This window comes from Apostichopus japonicus, chromosome 19, assembly GCF_037975245.1.
Source record: "Apostichopus japonicus isolate 1M-3 chromosome 19, ASM3797524v1, whole genome shotgun sequence".
Taxonomy (NCBI): domain Eukaryota; kingdom Metazoa; phylum Echinodermata; class Holothuroidea; order Aspidochirotida; family Stichopodidae; genus Apostichopus; species Apostichopus japonicus.
In genome coordinates this window covers 29,111,397-29,131,293 of record NC_092579.1, presented here as the reverse complement: position 1 = coordinate 29,131,293, position 19,897 = coordinate 29,111,397, and the positions used below count along the sequence as shown (strand labels likewise).

At 36.4% G+C, this 19,897-nt stretch overlaps 1 protein-coding gene across 2 annotated transcripts in view; it reads right to left on the bottom strand.

Annotated features, from left to right (window-relative positions):
- Positions 1-19,897, bottom strand: part of LOC139960710 (protein tweety homolog 1-B-like) — a 68,237-nt gene that overhangs the window by 29,669 nt on the left and 18,671 nt on the right. For both annotated transcript variants that reach the window (XM_071959294.1, XM_071959295.1), the window contains exons 2-6: positions 11,715-11,881; positions 4,128-4,239; positions 3,503-3,747; positions 2,412-2,507; positions 1,942-2,014 (exon numbers count right to left, since the gene is read on the bottom strand). In XM_071959294.1, coding sequence (XP_071815395.1) covers positions 1,942-2,014; positions 2,412-2,507; positions 3,503-3,747; positions 4,128-4,239; positions 11,715-11,881 — 693 coding nt within the window. The remainder of the gene's footprint in view (positions 1-1,941; positions 2,015-2,411; positions 2,508-3,502; positions 3,748-4,127; positions 4,240-11,714; positions 11,882-19,897) is intronic.

Sequence of the window (19,897 nt, the reverse complement as noted above, 5' to 3'; positions counted from 1 at the left end):
GAATGCATGTTTGAGCTAGACAAACATAACAACAAGCTAACTCGTGACGACGGTGAGAGGAACTAGGAACAGGTACTTTTTTGAGAAGCCAAACAATTGTATAGGAAATAACAAGCAAGCTGAGTGTTCAAGTAAGGATAATATGTCACCGAGTAATCAAAACAAACCCACCTATTGAAACATATTTTACCCTGATCTTACCAGATTTACAACAACAACCAAAGACTCTCACTATGAAAATCCCACTGCTATGAAAAAAAAGAAACCAACTGTTGTCCAAAGGAATAACGATAAGCAATAAGAATGATTGTTTCCCAATTTATGCCATAAACAATCGGCAGAGGGTTTTCAACTCCTGTCAGAGTTTGTCTGTCTTTTCCAAGAAATTACAAACCCTTAATAATAACAACACACACTAAAGCTGTAAGTAATTAATGGAAACTTTGTAAGCTGACAAAAATGGGCGATGACGCCATACCGCTACTGTTATTTAATGGTTTTCGTTTGTTTGAATCGTAAATCTCTCCCTGTGGAAGTTAACATAGTAACATGATCTGTTTGTCCTTGCTGCGATAACGACACGCAGTAAACTCACTCGCTGCTCCTCCCTCTCATCTCCCATCAGAACAAATCATGTATCTGGGGATGCGGAGATGCAGCATCCAGGCAAGCCGTACTTTCTCATCAATCAATTTCTATCATAAATTTGCAAGCTTTTGCTGATGCAGGGGTTCGACTACTGCAATCATTATTTTGCATCACTTCATCAGTGTAATTCCTTGCTAGGAGTACATCAAATATATGTTTCGCTGTAAACCATATATGGAGAATGATGCAACTAATTTTCATAATTTTCCTACAAATGGTTTTTAATTTTTTTTTTCTTCCCCCATCTGTATGTGAGAGGCTCAAATTTCCAATTCATTTATGACTCATCTTGGTTGGAGTGTTAAAGATGTCAAATTTGATAAGCTCTTACAAAATTAATAAAAACAATAATAACCGTCAAGCAACCGTTTTTTAATTTTTTTTATAGAAAAGCAAATGTACGACAACATCGCAAACTTTTCGGTATTGAAACTCCACAATCTACTTCACTTTTATTAGAGGAGAAAGGAAAAATTAAATGAATGCTCCCTTCAATTGAAAGTTACGGATTTAATCTGATCTTGTATAATGTTCATGTTAGCTTTGTTAATTTAATCCCTTTGTCTTTGTCTTGACTATTTTATGTTTAGTGTTTTTTTGTGATTCCTATATATCTATATTTAAATGGAAAGTGCTTTGAGATATTTTTCGGTTTATTTCACTCCTTTCTTACCTGTCCCAATTCTACATATGCACTCAAATCAACCTTTCCTTTATGTAAAGCACTAGTTATGTAAGTATATTTTTATGATTATGATTATTAATATTATTATCATTTTTTTATTCAATCGTAATTTGATTCTTCTCTCATTTAAGAGATCAAAATCTTAATAAGCAAAATAAGTAAACGAAGATATTCTTGCATTACACAAAGTTTGATATAGTGACCTGTGTTATGCTGTTTTAAAAATTGATCAAAACTGAGACATCTTTACAGATATTTTCACCGGATAAATGTTAATTGGGTTCGCCTGCAAACGATTTGGACAACCGGACATATTTCATGTTACTGGTCAAACACAACCAAACGGAGAATTTGCAACATTTTGGCTTCCAAACATCATGATTCGAAATACTGTAAGTTAGACACAAGATGACAACAAAATATGCAGATCAAGTCCTTTGACATTACTGTCACTTTTTAAAAATTACAAATGTGGTCGACGCCAAGGATTCGATGAGAATGCCGTACCTTCCCATTCCAAGTAGATTGAGCTTAGGCCTACGCACCAGTTAGTGTGCAAAGACTGATCTCCCCCTCCCCTCCCCTCCCCCACACCTACCCTAACTTACCACTGTCAAGAAGAGTTCTCCTCCGATTACGATCCAGACCAACGTAAAGGCAATGATGAGAAGAATGCAACAACTGAAAGAGATCGGAAAGGGATACAGAATAAAAAATATCGATAAGACGTTAGTGAAACTGAGTGTCACTAAAAACTTTGGCAGAATTTTTCAATCATCAATATGTAGAAATATTGAGGGTGCATTTCCAGGATAAAGTACTAACATAAAACAAAAAGAGAGATGGAAAGGACTGGTTACCGTCAGACAGACTTTATAATAAGACTTCCACACAACACCAAACAAAACTGACTTAATGGTGAAGTGTTTTTATTGGGTGCTAAGTTTAGGCATAAAGGAAGGGATGGGGTGGGTTAACACGATTGGGGTGGGGTGGGGTGGGGGTGGGTTTACTTTAGGGCAAGACCCCAGCTGCATGGATGGGGAGATGACTAATATACATCTTACTATGTACTTACAATATAATCCCTCCTCTAAGGGACTTCGCTGTACAGAGTATAACAGCTAAACACAAGGCAATATCCACGCACAAAAGACCGATGAATATTGACCACCTGAAAGAGAGAAGGAGAGAAACGAGGGATGTCACAAAAGTGTAAGTTAACTTGCAGACTCCCATCCGTTTTCCTTCCCCAAAAAGATGAATAGGCAACTTTTGAAACAAAGTAATGGAAATGATTGAAAACTTATCAGCATGGACATTTTTTGTGCATTTTTTCCATCTCATCGACTTGCTTTCTTTTTGAATATGTACAGAATTAGAATAAACGATCTTTGCCTCGACATGTCCTGAAAAAGATCTAGCCTTGTAAGTTCTTTATAGCTATTGTCTAAAAATTGATTTTTAAAAAATTTATAGAAAGAGTAGAAACTGCCATCTAATACAAACTACTTGACTGTAGAAAAAGCAATTACTGTAATTAAGGAAGATAGCTGTAAGGAGCAGGCAAATTACTTTGTGACCATGCAAGAGTGAATGGCAGTACTGAAAAGGATATCAATTTATGCCACATGAGTCGATGATGAGAGAAGACCCCCAAAACTTAAAACCTGCTTCGGCCATGTTGGAGCATTTACCTCAGTACCACAAAATGTCGCAGAACAGGTAATTCCAAAACTTTGTTATCAGTGACGAACTTACCCTGTCCTCTCACAATAACTGTACTCTCACACTACCGTGTCTGGTAGAGTGACCTGGTGACCTTTGACACTGACCTCCATGGTCACCGCTTGCCTCTGGTCAACCTGCCTCCTCTTTGTTCTACAATACAATACAGATTCTACTTGTGTGTTTTAAAGGGCTCTCAAGATCTTTGTGCAATGGTTGGGCAACGTTGCAGTAGTTGTAACGAGAAAGGTAGGCCAGGGAAGCAATTGAATAATGGTAGACCAGAGGTTGACAGTGCTCCCAACCCCCCCCCCCCCCCCAAGAGACTAGCCACATACCCAGATAGGATATCTGCAGCAGTCCAACTGAGGATCTCAGCCGCGGCTTCGTGTGGGAGAAAAAAGAGTCGATGCAAGCTAAAGTAACGTTATCCTGACTTACCCCCACAGATGGTACTCTCTAATCGAGTCTGACGAAGACACCAATCCGTTAAACAAGCTGGTGTCAAATTTATCTTCGATCCCGCTAATGTTAGCTGTGATTTTCTGCGAGACGACCTTGACGTCCTCTGCAAACTGCCGGAGGATATTCAGAGCTGTATCATTGCTGGTGCAGTCTGGCAGCCTCTGCAGGAGTTCGTCTGATGCGGTCCCAACCGATTCCATCTCGTTGTCGATGTCGTTCACCTATTTGTTTTGGAGGAACACGAAAAGACAAGAAGAGAAAAGAGAGAATGCAAGAAGAGAACCAAATGTTTATCAGTGTCATAATAGCTTTGACTAAATGCTACAAATTATTCCACTCATTTCCTTTAGTCTGTTTTCATGTTTTGTTTTTTCCCTTCATAAACATCAATCTGAATAGTTCACAAATCACTACAATTTTAAGCTACTATAATAGCCATGGAGGTGTAGGTCAGGGGAGAGGCCACATGGCAGGAGAACAGAAGGACCACCTCCATCCATATCTTTGCTTTAATGTTGAATATCATCACAATTCCCTACCCTTGAAGTATAAACCAAATTCACTAACATAAGGAGGGAGGGACAGACATAATCTCACTTACGATACTCTCAATTTCCATCACTGTCTCATTGGCTCCTTCAGTAGCCTGGACGTAGTGGTGTATGCCCGCTGCTGTCACACCGTTGCCATAGAAACAGACACCGATGGATGTCCTGACAAAATGAAAAGCCAGAAAACTAATGTCAATTGTTGATTGAAGAGAAATAGTTGATTGCTTAAAAAAAGAGGGAAATAGATCTTTGATATATATGAAATTATGAATCGATTATCATTATTCAAGTAAATGTCAACAAAACTATTGGTGAATTATTTTAGAAGGAACTGATCTGACAGAACACGTACCAGTCGAAAAATGTTCAACATGTACTGTAAGGGTATTATACACATACTGTACTTGTGTGAAACACACAGTATTCTGGATAGGGTTTAATTCCAACAGTTATGTTAACTTCAAGGTTCTGAACATTTGATAAACACACATTGCAGGCTTCATTATATTTCAAAGTCTTTACCTCTGGTTTTTGGTGGGGTGGGACGGGGAGGGGGTTACAGGTGATGAAGAAGGCAGAGAGAACATTTTTTCCTGATACATCTTTTGACTTCCTGTTGTGCCTCCACAGAAGGTCTTTATTCACATACCATAATTACTAATTAGAGTAATTTGTTGGAAGAAATGGAATATTAATCAACTCAGTGGGGGAGAGGGGGGGGAGTCCATATACTGTAATTTGCTCCCAATACATACTGTACAGTAGGGTAGCTCTGAGAACACAGTGGGATGATTGGTCATTCTGTTGGGATTTAAACCGGTACATTCATATTTGAAACATTGCAAGTGAAAGCCGATACAATCTATGGCTGGTTCTCCCTTGTACATTCTACTGGGATATGCGTGCAAGATAAGGTTTCAAGAGTGACATATTTCCAGCACAGTAGTACACATATGTAAGTAAACATCAAGAGCTATACAGTAGACAAATGTGCACATTCAGTGATTTGTCATGAGTCAGGTACATGTATGCACAGCAATTAGAATTCAAAATATTCAAGATGGATATTAAACTTATCAAAACATTTAGAATGCAAACATAATCAAAAGAAGAAAAGAAAGGAAAATAATGCAGAAGGATATAATACTTTCAGGAATGCTTTTATAGCACAATTTGTTGGTCATATAAACAGTGGACTGAATACCAACTACCGTAATTGCCTGCTCATTGCGAAAGAAGAGAAATTTCAACCTTCATAGTGAAAGAAGTGAATGAATTCCTAGTGGATAGATCTACTGTAGGGGCAATGGACTGTTGGCGTTGTATGGCGTCGTAATTGAAACACAAGTTCGTATCTTCTTTATATTTCCTGTTGGCAGCCCTTTGTAGACAAGTGTATATATAGTGCTCAAAGATACTGCAAAGGGCCTCTGGGAATATTTATCTTGAAAATGGCCTTGGTAGTTCTGACTAAATTTATCAAAACTCTATGACTAAGACATTTCTACTTAGAATTTCTGTCAATCACCCCACATCAGATGTGAGGCATCTTTTAGGGTTACTGGAGAACCTTTAAATAAACCTCGACTCTTGGAACACCAAACGAGATAAATTGTTTAAAATCTGGATGTTGTAACTGCCAGAAGCTGTGAAGTCCTACTATAAATCACCTAGCTGTTTTCACAGACTAACAGTGCGGCTGATCCATACTAAACAATTTCACTTACTGTAGGGTTAGTTCGTCGTTCGGTTCAAAATGTTTGAAATTTGCCTCTAGAAGCAAGTTGATGTTTATACAATTGACTGTTCCATAAGAGACTGAAACAGTTTCTGAGAAAGCTTTATTACTGAATCAATGTATTATTATTTATTACACTGGTACCTGGGAATGGATTACACTATAGTACTGAAGCAAGATAAACTTGTAAGTAGTCTTACTACTGTACATAACGTATAGCACTGTACATAGAGAACTACAGTACTGCAGTACTGTACTTTGAGAATCTTGTAAGTTATGCCAACATGAAACTGTACCATCTACAGTACATATTATTAAACAAGGGAGAGCCAGAGATTTGGTTGCAGGGGGAGGGGGAGGGGAGGGGGAAGGGGGAGGGGTAGAGGGAAGGGGATGAAGTACGGTGGAAATAAAGCGATGAGCAGTCGAGCCATGTAAACTTTGGCTAATATAAATCTACAGTCATTAACATTTTGAGGCAGCTACATCAAACACTGATTATCGATGGAAAAATTCTCACTGGTGAAATTTTGAATCAAACTCCAGTACGAAATGTTTCCCGAACGGGAATGAGGGCAGTATTGAAGAACCTGCTGTGTGACCTGATTAATTCACTTTGGCCTCGACTTTTGAGTACAACGGTTTTTTATTGGTTTTTGTTGGCTGCTGTGTTGGACGAATCTAAACGTAATAGTGATTACCCACTTAACGATCTGCGTAATAGTCATTGCCGACTTTGTTATCCAGTAATTTTGCTAGGTCGGTATGAGTGACTCCACAGTTTTCCCTTTTGGAAGAAACCAAAAAGGAGAAATGGTGATGGAGGACTTTGATCGTGGGAGTCAGGGACATGCTTCACTTTGACTAACTATATAAAAAAAATGTAAAAAAAACCTACAGTATGTATAGGACTGTACTGCACTGTATCCCAGTAAATAAACTACAGTATATAGCAGCAATTTGATGTACAATAAGAGATAGATGTTAAAAACTTGTTTTCACAATTAAATCTTTCTACTTTCACTCTCGTTGAAACATCAACAAGTTGAGTTATTCAGGAAGACCCACATGCATTGTACTGATGACACAATAACACTATCCAGTACACCTCACTGCATGGGAACGAATGTATTCTACTCTATTATACCTTCCTGTCCAAATTCCTTTAGGGGACAAACTGTTGACCTTTTGCAACACTATTGTTAATATCCTTTCACAGAAATCTGAACCGATGAATATATTCACAATGGATTAACTTTCTTCCTATAATCTGCACAATAAAGCTGCAATCAAAGTTCACAGTAGTTTAGAAAAATCGTATTATTCTTTCCTTGAATGACTTTCACTTTTATTTCATACGTATGTGAAAATGGGAGCCACTCTCCTGGAAGCTAGCTACAGTACTGTACAACAAAGTGAAAACAGGTTTACTGCACTATATACAAAGATATTTTGTTGGCCACTATGTCAGACTTTCATCTCATAATTATTTTCCTCACCTCAATAACCTTCAGCTATGTCTATATTACCTTCTTTCCTCCAAAGATTGGATATTGACTTAAAAGTTCGCTTAAATCCATCCCCTCTCTCCATCCGGCTACTATACATGTACATGTTTAATACCCTGTCTATATATACCGTAGTGTGAGCTGGTGTGAAACCCGCCAATATTCTTCCACCTGGTGACTGATTGCCACTTTCACTCTAGATACCACCTTCCATTGCCAAAACTAACAAGTAATTTTTAACAAATTTATTAGAAATGTATGTCTACAGGTACAGGAGAATATAACATCAGATCAATGCATCTTTCTAGATTTATAGATAAATAACTTATACACAAACCTCTATCCCTTAATCTCAGTTCAACCCAACTATACTGACAAATCATTACAGCAAACGCTTCATCAAAATTCACGAATATATTTTAGGTTTCTTGGGAAGTTCAAGTATTTTATGTAAATTACGAACAGACAGATGGATTATCCGAAAGCTTGTTTTCCAGCACCTTCCTTCTTGCGTTGATTTTGATGTGATTTAATCTGTCTCAAAATCAGTCCTAGTTTCAGTTTAGTCTGCAAACTACAGACGATTTACTGTTTTTGCATTGATAATTAACAGTAAGGGCTATAAAACAGTTCCATAGAAACTGTTTGGTTACTTATTGAAATCTGATTAAAAAGCATGTACAGTATGTAGAACGTTTGTGTTGTCAGTGGACTGATGTGTTAAAAGGTTGTGGATACAGTACACTAAAGTTCTGCTACTGTACACTGACTACTGTATATGTATGGTAAAGTTGGCTTAAAACTATGCACAACAAGACAGTTGAGAAGATATTAAAAATGATACTGTAGAATTTTTAATTTATAGATCTTCCACTAGTTCAAACTATTGATAATTATGTAATACCGTGCCCCCATTCTACAAAAATTCATACCATTTTTTCCCCCTTCATTCTCCTAGCTATGATATAACTTCACGACTCTAGACACCATGGGATCATATATGTCAACCCTGGAAGTAATTTCACAGTGCTAAAAACACCATTGACAGCAATTTGACACCTTTGAAAATCGACATGACCATTGCCCCGTAACCCCCCACTTCTCTCAAACCTATGTAAACCTAATAAATATGTATGACATGTACACAGGAAAGATATGCATATTCATATTTCAAAAAAATATAGTACATACAGTACATGTATTAAACAAACTACAGTACTTCATGAGCTATATTCTACAATATTTTCTGTCCATAAGTTTATGACAGTTCTACGACTTATCTCCACAAACCATATTTATGGTTATAATCCAGAGAAAGATTGCAAGTTTCCTGCCCAATGGTCAACGGGAGATCAGAAATATCCTGCCATATGTCAGCATGGTGGTGTTATTGTAAGAAGAGGTCTACGTAGCTCCCTGTAGCTCTTAATGCCATGCAAACAACAATTTAAACATAGATCTCTAATGTGATAACAGGGAAGTTCCTCTAGGGATCCAAAGTATGAAAGCCTATACGCAACTTTACTGTCATGAAAATCTCATGAAATTTGAATCTAAAGGTCATATGTATTGGGTAACATACTTTTTTAACACTTATTCTTTTTAAGTCCCGATGCGTGTTTGCTGATGAATTTCGGAAAAGAAGCAGATTCAATGTTTCTTATTCTAAATGCACTATGACCAGGTAAGTTTAATGGAGAAAAGCTGTCGCAATAGAAAGAAAGAAATTTATTTTCTCTTGCCCTTATGGTGCGAACGATTTACCGTAAAATCACTGCAACAACCCATATCAGCATGTTCATTACACAATGTATAACCGTATCGTCCACTCGTAAACTTTCCTACATATGCCTAACGGTCGTAAACAAAACAGAGAGATTTGATTGGCGCATGATCTGTTGGGAGGGGTCTTGCAAAGTTTGAGTGAAGTTTGTAGAATCTACGGACTCGTTAAAAAATCTGGCGAATTTTATTCAGCTGAAAATGTTTAACGACAGATCAAACTCAATAAAAAATAATGATTATTAATATGAAAATTGCATATAACAGTGTTATTTTCACTGAGATTTTAGGGCAGTAAGCTGGAACGTCGAATATTAAAATTTGGCAAACACACATTGAGACTTTAAATCCATGGAATAATGGAGTCATTTACCCATTGTACTATGTACAGTATGTTGTGCATATGCACCGTGCAATGTAACATTGCTGTTTCTATCATGTATCTTTACTGTAGGCCTACTATTTATTTAAGAAGACATTGAACTTGTCCTGTTTACACATAATAGCATTTTTTATAAATCTTAACATACACACTAGAAGATATGTCAATAAATACTCCTTTCCTCACCAACTGCATATTTACCCCTGGAAAAGGATATCTTTTGATAAATGACAACGCTGTATCCAATTACCGCACAGGGTCTGATTTATTATGATGTATGAAAGGTACAGTAACATGGCTTTAATGCCGACGTGTACTTTGCACTTTATTATAAGGAAAGCTGCTTGTTTTCATCTCTGCAACAAGGAGTCCATTATTAAGTGCATTTTTTTTCTGGGCATATCATTGTGTACATCATATGTAGATCTGTCACAACATAACCATAATGAACCATTTACAAGTATTGTAAAGTAACCATAAATTGCAAACTACGTCTAGTGAGCACTAGAGAGATATTTGAGAAATGATTGATGTAGCATAAATTCCCTGTTTAATGTATCTGTCATGTACACATGTCACAGATGAAACACTACGTATAGATACAGTATGCACATGATCATTGGGAGGCCGAGTTGGGTTTCTAATGTCCAGGCAAAGTGCGACTTTACAGTACTTTATAGTGTATGACCAACAATTCGCCGGGTAATTGTGGTACACAGTAATGTACTATAAACAATAACAAGAGTGTGCATAATTTCTAACAGAGCTATGTTAGATTGTGTGCTGTTAATATAGCTTCATATGAGCACTCTATCATTTCTGTTACAGGTTTCTGTTTAGTTGCAAGTCAATTGTTCCTCCTACCTTCCACATCCCCCCTCCCCCTCCTCGCCACTTCCAGCTACACATTTTTTTCTCTTTATCTGAACTACAGAACCTGTTTCGCCATGTTTATATCACTTCACTGATTACTGTACATGTATGTTAACAATAGTTTTACTTTAACGTAGGGTACAGTAGTACTTCATTACTGCCACTACATGAGCACACCCTTTGGGTTCGATTGCCCATAATGAATTACCCATCCGTGACCAAACATTGTGCACAAAAGTTTTCCTATAAGTTACAATACTTAACAGATCTCACTGTTCAACACCTCCAACATGCTTTCTCGCCACCATATTTACAGCCTTTGCCAACAAACTTAGTCCAGCTTTCACACTTTCCTGGCCTTGCACTTGAAGCTTCATATACCTGTTGTACTTTCACATATATATACACATATGTGAGAATGAAATTGCATAGCAGTATTATACTGCAGCTATCACTTGACTTTTATATTGGAAGAGGAGAAACTACTAAGGTATCTCAAAAATTTAAGTCATATACAGTATTGTATCTTCCGGCTGATCCATAAAAAAATTCAGATCGAAAACATGGTGACAAAATTAAATAATAATAAGCTTTTACATAGACATAATTTCCAAGAAGAAATCCATAATTTGAGTATGTGTAGGACATTTCGGTTTATATATTCCAAATGTCAAATTCATGACAGGATGCCAAGTGCAATACAGCACACAAGCACACAATAATAATTAATATAAGAAAGGGCCTTTAAAAATCAGGGAAACAAAATGTTAGAATATCATGTTACCACACACGACCACAGATTGTTTTCAAACTCTGGTTTGACATCATAAAGAAGTTGTTTTTAAATATTAGTTAGAAAAACATTGACTTGGAAAACCTCCAAACTTTCGAAAGCTGTTGAAAACCACAGACCTAAGTCAGATACACAGCAGGAAATATCATCGTTGGTCGGTGACCTGAAGTCAGGTAAATAAATATAGTGGAAAGAGAATTGGCAAAGGGAGGTTGATGGGTGGGTGAGAAGGTGCGGGGGGGGGGGACTGCTTTGTGACTGAACAGTACATGAATGTTTTGGGAGTACATACATGTAATAATTGATGAAACCTTACCATCTTGCATAATTTACAAATTCATTTATAGTCTATAGAGATATATACTGTATGCACAGTACTTGCACAACCTGTAAGCATGAGTTTGTGTGCAATATATATTACATTTAAGGTATAGATCTGTATACGAAGAATATCGAATTGTGTGATTCAAGTGTCTCTTGCTTTCGGTATAATGCTAATTCACAGACCCTTATACACAGACACACACAGACACACACATTCATACATAGTACAGTACTTACACACAAAGCAGCATTGTAATGATAAGCCACCATCTTAATCTTATGATGCCTTTTCGAATGTTGACTGGTTGGTTTCGCTTCAGGCAGAGACAGCAGGAAAAGAGGAGAAGGGCCACGATGCAGAACCCCAACCAGACGATAGGCATTCCAGCCCAAAACAGAAGTGTCTGAAAGAAAAAAAAAACAGAAAAACAGTGAGAAATACGGAAGGAATGTGTAGTAAATGTAAGTTTCTGTAGGAAACATTTAACAGAAGACTGTAGGGTGTAAGTAGAGTAGTAGACAGTATGAAATTTAAGTCAAATGGTTTTATAATCTCATACAGACAATACTTACCTACAACAAACAAGTACTTCAAAAGGGTCAAAAATGGACATTTAATTCAATTAATGCTTTCTGTACTGGTCAACAATTTTACAAAACTTCACAAGAAATTAAAGCCCACAAGTAATGTTATATTACAATTGATCTTAGACACACCTAATTTGTTAATGCTTCCATTCCATCCTCAACTTTTCATCGCCAAGACACTTAAATTATCATATTAATAAAATGTAATCATTACTGGCTGTAATTTATTACAAACTGGAAAAGTTTGAATTTTTGCAAGTTTTATTTCATTTTACATGCATGTGGTACTGTAATATCCTAATTACATACAGTTATCCATAGGTACTGTAGACAATGGCTAACCTACACACTGTTCTTCATTTTACATGCATACATGTACTGCAATATCCCAATTACATCATATGCATGTTTGTACAATTATTCATAGGGAGACACTGGCTAACCTACACATTGTTCTTTGTTTTACATGCATGTGGTACTGTAATATCCCAATTACATCATATGCATATATATAGTTATCCATAGGCAGCCAATGGCTAACCTACACACTGTACTTCTTTCAGCAATGCAATTAACCATTATGATCAAAATTGTTCAAGCGTGACATTCTTTATTCCTTCCCCCATTTTGTGTTGTGCAAGTAACAATGGGCAGGTAATGGCAGTCAGAATGAGTCACAAAATTGACACAGAGAACAATGGTATCATTCCCAGGAATGATCCAAGCCAGCACAGTAATATTACGAAGAAATAACACAAAATAAACTTTAGACAGAGCTGTCTTTTCATATATATACAGATGTCAGTGAGATGATGTAAATTCTAGATTGTTAATAAGTATCAAAATAAATTAAAACTGTTAGCAAACTGCTTATCCACTAGAGAGCCTGTGTAAGAGAATGTGTTAAAGTACAGTAAGTTGGCCTGACGTTTCGATCCTAGTGCTCAGGATCTTCTTCAGAGGCTAAATGACAAGTTAATAAGTATGTAATATACATGTACACAAGTAAAGCTTTCAAGTTTCAAGAAACTATGTATGTACCCATTTATACCTTTACATTAGTTACTGTGTGTCTATAACCATGGAGCTATAATCTGTTTATAGCTCCATGCTATAACTAAGACAATGTACAATATTCTTACAACCTGCACTGTACAGACTGAGTGAATTATGTATGCTTCAATAACCATGGTGTCAGTAAGTTTCAAAAACCACAATCTTTTGACCGTCCAATATGTATTCCAAGATGTTGAGGCGCATTCTGTAGTAGAACACACAGCTTCATGAAGGGACTCAAGAGAAAATTCCTTCAAAGTGGAAAGGGGGGGGGGGGGAAGGACAGATAAAATATCCTTGTCCAAGTTTGCTCATGGGTTGACCACAGCTTTCTATATTTGAGGACAATTGCTGATAAACTTTAAAAATGACACCGCCACAAGTTTCTGCACTGGTATTTATCAGAGGGAAAATTTTCATATTTTTACCTATATGGCCTTTCTGTGATTCCCTTCAATAATACACATCAAATACACATATCAGTAAATATTGATAACTTTCCATTTCATTATATTCATAGCAAGAAATGAAGAAATGTTACAAAATAAAATTACTATGCATGTACACAGTTCTTGCTTAGAACGTAAGTATTTTTAGTTTCTATGCTATATATGTACTCTGTACTCTGGACTCTGTACGTGACATAACTGGCTGAACACTGTATTTATATGCACACACACGTTACTACAGGTGGAAATCATTTAACCAGACTGCAAATACTTATGGATCAGTGAAAATGAAACGACATAGAAATGTAAATACTCAAAAAAAGTATGTTAATTTATTTTCCCAGACTTACGACTGCAAAATTCCTAATATTAACTTACTGTACAGTATTTAAGTCTGGGTATTGTATTCAACACTGTGAATGTTATTGATCATCTATTTTTTGTAAGATATATGCAGATTATTGAAATGAGTCTTGTGAGCAATTTCTCCCATATGGTATTTAGGTCTACTTACAGTAGCTATAATTAAGATGGGGAAGAATTAAAGCATTATGGGCACAGTTTTAGAGAGACAGTTCTTGGTTTTGAAAATAATAATTGAAAATATGTTAATAATAATTTTAATAATAATAATAATTGAGATTATAATAATTGAGATAATAATAATTAAAAATATTATTGAAAATATAATTGAAAATAATAATTGAAAATAATAATTGAAAATATTTGCACAAGCTATTGTTTAATTATGATGAGAAATATGCTCTCTCCATTTCACTTTATCGTCAATTTAAATACTTATTATTATAATAATAATAATAACAATAATAAGAAGAAGAAGAAGCAGAACAAAAAGTAATAATAACAAGAACAATAATACCAAATAACAACAATAATAATAAAAAATATGGGCAAACACAGAGTAGATTACACAGTGCAAAGAGCAGAGCCAGTCTGAATAATAATTATGAGACTAATATAGCACCAAATCAGTAGACAAAAGTCACTGCTCACAGTACATACTGTACCACACAAGTACACATACACAATCTTGACTGAACAGACAGACATGTATACTGTACAGTGAACAACATACATGTACTGATAGTCAACAACTGTACAATTTGCTTCCTTGTTCGTTTCTTTTTCTTTTCTTTTTCAATTACTGTTTAACAATCCACCATTTGATATTCACTGGTATCCGGGCTGCATATAGGCCCATAGTAACCTACCATACAGAAAACTCTCTACTATTTCAAATAATTTTGGAACCGAGCACATTTTTCAAAGTTAAACAAGTAAAATGTCAAACATTAATGTCAATGTTTTGTGTTTTGTTGCTTCTTAACCATATGGCGATCCCTATTTAGCCGCTACACATACAGTACACATGCAGTGACACTAACTCTTTTATCTTACACACATGTACAGTATGTATCATCCAGTTGATGTTGTGTCATAATAAATGTGTCAATTGAAGATTCAATCCATTCAGGCTATCTTTGTGTTTCTTTCTCCACCTCTTTCTCTCTCTTAGATGATCCATGAGATTTTCCATACTTGAACCGCCCACAGTTTAATTCTACTCTTTCCTGCTGGTACCATTCTCTTTTGCTGGAGAGAAGTGTCTTCTTACAGACTTTACAAAATGATCACTCTTCACAGTTACAATGGTTCTCCCTAAGAAATCATGAGGGACTACTTGATTGGTCAAGTCTAAGAGGTCAATTTTAACCGTTTGATCTTTTAATTATTTAGCAGCTTTGTAGGGTATTTTAAATTTGAATTAATTACCATAATAAGACTGACATTTAGTTTTCATCATGCATCATAGGGAGATGTATATGTTTGAGTGGTGAGGAGTAAGGGTGGGGTAAGGGTATCGAAGTAGAGCAGGGTCATGGACTCATGGCAAGAACATATGTACAATATTTTTCTAGAATATTATTCTATTATATTAATTAATCAAGTACTATTCATTTCTATTAAGTAAGTAGAAAAATATTGTACAATGTAATTAAGAATACGAATCAGGCAAGACAACAGAACGTTTAATATTTCCGTGCATACATTGTTTATTTGTGTTAGTACTAAGAACTCGACAATTACACTTTCAAACACTTGACACTTTCAAACAAGTTTCTTTCTTCATGAGTACAGATACAGTAGAACCCACAGCAGACACACACAAGGAAACTCTACAATTTTCGTTAATGCGTCACAATTTATCACTTTTCGTACACGTATAGCTAAATTCATCTCCAGGACTATATGAAAGTCTCATTAGTAACGTACCAAATGTGTCCTTCGAGCATGCATGTATCCTTGCAACACTAGTTTAATATTAGAAAAGGCTACAGAACTGTTCTATATATATTCACAGAATATTACACTGAGTCACGCAGCCTTGGGATTCAGAGACAAATTAGTCAAATATACATGTATCATCCATTCATCTTAAATACACCCATAAATTCCACTTGGGATTCAAAAACTTTGGAAGGGAAAAGATTGTAATACATCAAACTTCCACCTGCAGCAAAGACTTTTTACCACTTGAAAGAGTTCTGAGATCTGCAAATTTATGCTAACTTCTAGCTTGAAAACTTGATCTACATAAGCAATAAGCAATTTAGCTGCAAGTGTCATAGCTAGCGGGTATACTGTTATGATGTTCACCTATTGGGGTGTTTTTTGCTGCTCATTAATTACTGCAGCAGAAAACTAGTCCATCATTCCTTTTGCATGGCATTAAATATCTAAATTCATTAGACTCTGACTGGGTTTTCCCCCCTAATTATCAACACCCTGCGCTAACATCCGTCTTTTTGGTGGAATTCTTTGTTTCATGTGATGCTTGGGCCTGCGGGACATTATATGACAATGTGAACAACCTTGTTGCCATCTTCATGTACTTAAATTACTTATGAAATGAATGTATGTTTTTTACAGTATACTATTCGAGAGATTTGGATAGTAATTAGCTGAAATAAAGTAAGGTGAGGGTATGGGGGGGGGGGCAGGTGAGGTTATCTTTGAAAGAGGATACAATTGTAACCATTCAGACCATTTGCTCAAGAAACTAACTGTGCAATTTTCCCAATTGGCCCTCTAAAACCTTGTACAATGAATACATAGCTATGTAGAAACAAGTTAATTGCCTAGTAGCGACTACTGTAGCTGGATATAGTAGAAAATACTACACAATTTGTCTTTCAAATTGGTCAAGGCTTTTTATTAATTAACCACTGACTGGAACTGCAGTATGTATACTTTCGAGCAAGTATAAAGCCTCAGATGCATATAAACTATTTGAACTTTTTAAGCTGGTCTTTTAACTTTTCAAATCCATTCTTTATAAAGTTACCATCAAAGAAATCTGCTTTTTAAAGGATTCCTTTGTATTTCACCTACATAAAAAGCAGAGGGATAAACTAGCTGGTCCCATGATAAATTACCTCTTTTATGCATTTCCACACTACACATTCCATTTACAACCCTGTCCTCACAGTCCTTTCAGATCAATTTATACCACCAAGGTCTTGGCTAGAGCTATATAGAACCTGTATACATTATACTGTAAACAAGTTTCAAATTTTTACAATACAATCCATTGTCGTTGTTTGTTGTATACTGCACAGTATGGGCATCCAGTCAGCACCCCTCAAGGACAGGCTACTTTAAAAATCTTCAAGAAATACCTTGAGTTTTAAAATTCATGTTCCAAATGTCATTCTTCTTTGCATGAGACAGATTAAACTATTTTCTACTAACTATTTTCTCTGTAAATGATGAGAATGTGAAACCAAGACTGCCTTACACTATCAAAACACTCTGCTGTGTTTGTTAAAAATCTTTTCCTGGATTCAATACTCTTTGTCTTTAGGTAAACCAGAAACAATTCAAACAACATAATAAGAAACTGGCAGCATTGCTTCAGTCAGCAAAAAAGTTTGATGTTCTGTCAATTATGGCAGTTGGTTCTAATACATGCAGTTTAAATTACTGACTCTAGCAGACTACTAAATACCATGATGAGGGTACTGTTGTAATAGTAAGCTGTGATTGTTCTTATGTACAGATTCAAAGGTAACTTTACAGATTAATGTAAGCCCATGATGAGGGTTCTGTTATTATACAGTGCTGTGAATGTTCTAATGTACAGCTTTAATGATGATAACTTTGCAGATAAATGTTAGCCCATGATGAGGGTGCTGTTATTGTAGTAAGCTGTGATCGTTCTTTTGTAGAACTTCAAAGGTAACTTTGCAGATTAATGTAAGCCCATGGATGATGAGGGTGCTGTTCTTGTAGTATACTGTGCTGTTCTTGTAGTATACTGTGTTGTTCTTATGTACAGCACTACAGCTTAAATGACATCTGATAATTTTGCAGATTAATGTAAGCCTATGATGATGAGGATACTGTCTTTTGTAGTATACATGCTATGAATGTTCTAATGTACAGGTGATAGCTTAGCAGACTACCGTAAGCAGTAAGCTATGATGCTCGGCAACTGTCTTTCAAAGTATGATGTGACATATTCATCATGTACAGTGCCCCTAAACTTGGATAACACATCTGCTCAGTACACTATGTTGTAATACTGGTTTGGAAGTAATTAGTGAAGTACACTGTAAGCCTACACATATACTAACCATGTGTGACTGATTTACTTTGTTATACTGTATGTAGAGAAAAAGAAATGTTATTTTCTGTAAGTTGTTGATTCCACCATATAAATCTCCTTGTTTCATACTCTCTGCCGGTTGATATCACCATAATCACTGTATGTGTTTTATTCATCCAAGCTACTGCATAGATCTTCCCCCTGAGCACTGGACAGTAATGAAAATACAGATGAATGGCCTGACCGATTCCTCATTGACTAGCAATTTCTATACGTACCAGTCACCTACACATACTAGACAGACCTACTGCAGTGACACTTCTACCCACCTGAAGTTAGCAGGATATTCTGCTAGCAGGATATTTGGTTGAAGCAGGGTTGCCAGTTTTCCGGATACATTGTCGGTCAAATTGGGACCAAAAAAAAAGGCCAAATTTGTATTTAATATATTTTTAGGTAATTGAACCTTTGTGTATGCATACATGGCCGATTACAGCCAAATTGCATAACCTAAACATATTTATGCCGGACAAAACATACTGGATTTTTGTAGATGCGACCCCTGGCCCCGTATCAGGACACATCTTCACCCTCTCATTGCCGTCCTTATGCCCAAAGAGGGCCCTATTCTCTGGATAGTCGTAATATCAGTATTGTACTAAGACTGTCTAATTAAAGTCAAATTGCATAAACTGAACATATTTATGCCGGACCAAACATACTGGATTTTCATAGATACGACCTCTAGCTCCCCAACAGAATATATTTTGACCCCCTCATTGCCGCCCGTATCCCCATAAAAGGGCCCTTTTCTATCGATAGTCGTAATATCAGTATAGTACAAAGACTGGCTAACTACAGTCAAATTGCATAGACTGAACACATTTATGCCGGACCAATCATACTGGATTTTCATAGATACGACCTCTAGCTCCCTAACAGAATATATTTTGACCCCCTCATTGCCGCCCGTATCCCCAAAGAGGGCCCTATTCTCTCGATAGTCGTAATATGAGTATTGTACTAAGACTGTCTAATTACAGTCAAATTGCATAGACTGAACATATTTATGCCGGACCAAACATACTGGATTTTCATAGATACGACCCCTGGCTCCCTAACAGAATACATTGTGACCCCCTCATTGCCGTCCGTATGCCCATAAAAGGGCCCTATTCTCTCGATAGTCGAATTATAAGTATAGTACAAAGACTGGCTAACTACAGTAAATTGCATAGACTGAACATATTTATGCCGGACCAAACATACTTGATTTTCATTGATACTCTCCATGGCCCCGTATCAGGAATGATTTTGACCCCCTCATTGCCATCCGTATGCCCAAAGAGGGCCCTATTCTCTCGATAGTCGTAATATCAATATTGTAATAATACTGGCTAATTACAGTCAAATTGCATAGACTGAACATTTTTATGCCGGACCAAACATACTGGATTTTCATAGATACGACCCCTGGCTCCCTAACAGGATACATTTTGACCCCCTCATTGCCGTCCGTATCCCTAAAGAGGGCCCTATTCTCTCGATAGTCGTAATATGAGTATTGTACTAAGACTGGCTAATTACAGTCAAATTGCATAGACTGAACACATTTATGCCGGACCAAACATAGTGGATTTTCATAGATACGGCCTCTGGCTCCCTAACAGAATACATTTTGACCCCCTCATTGCCGT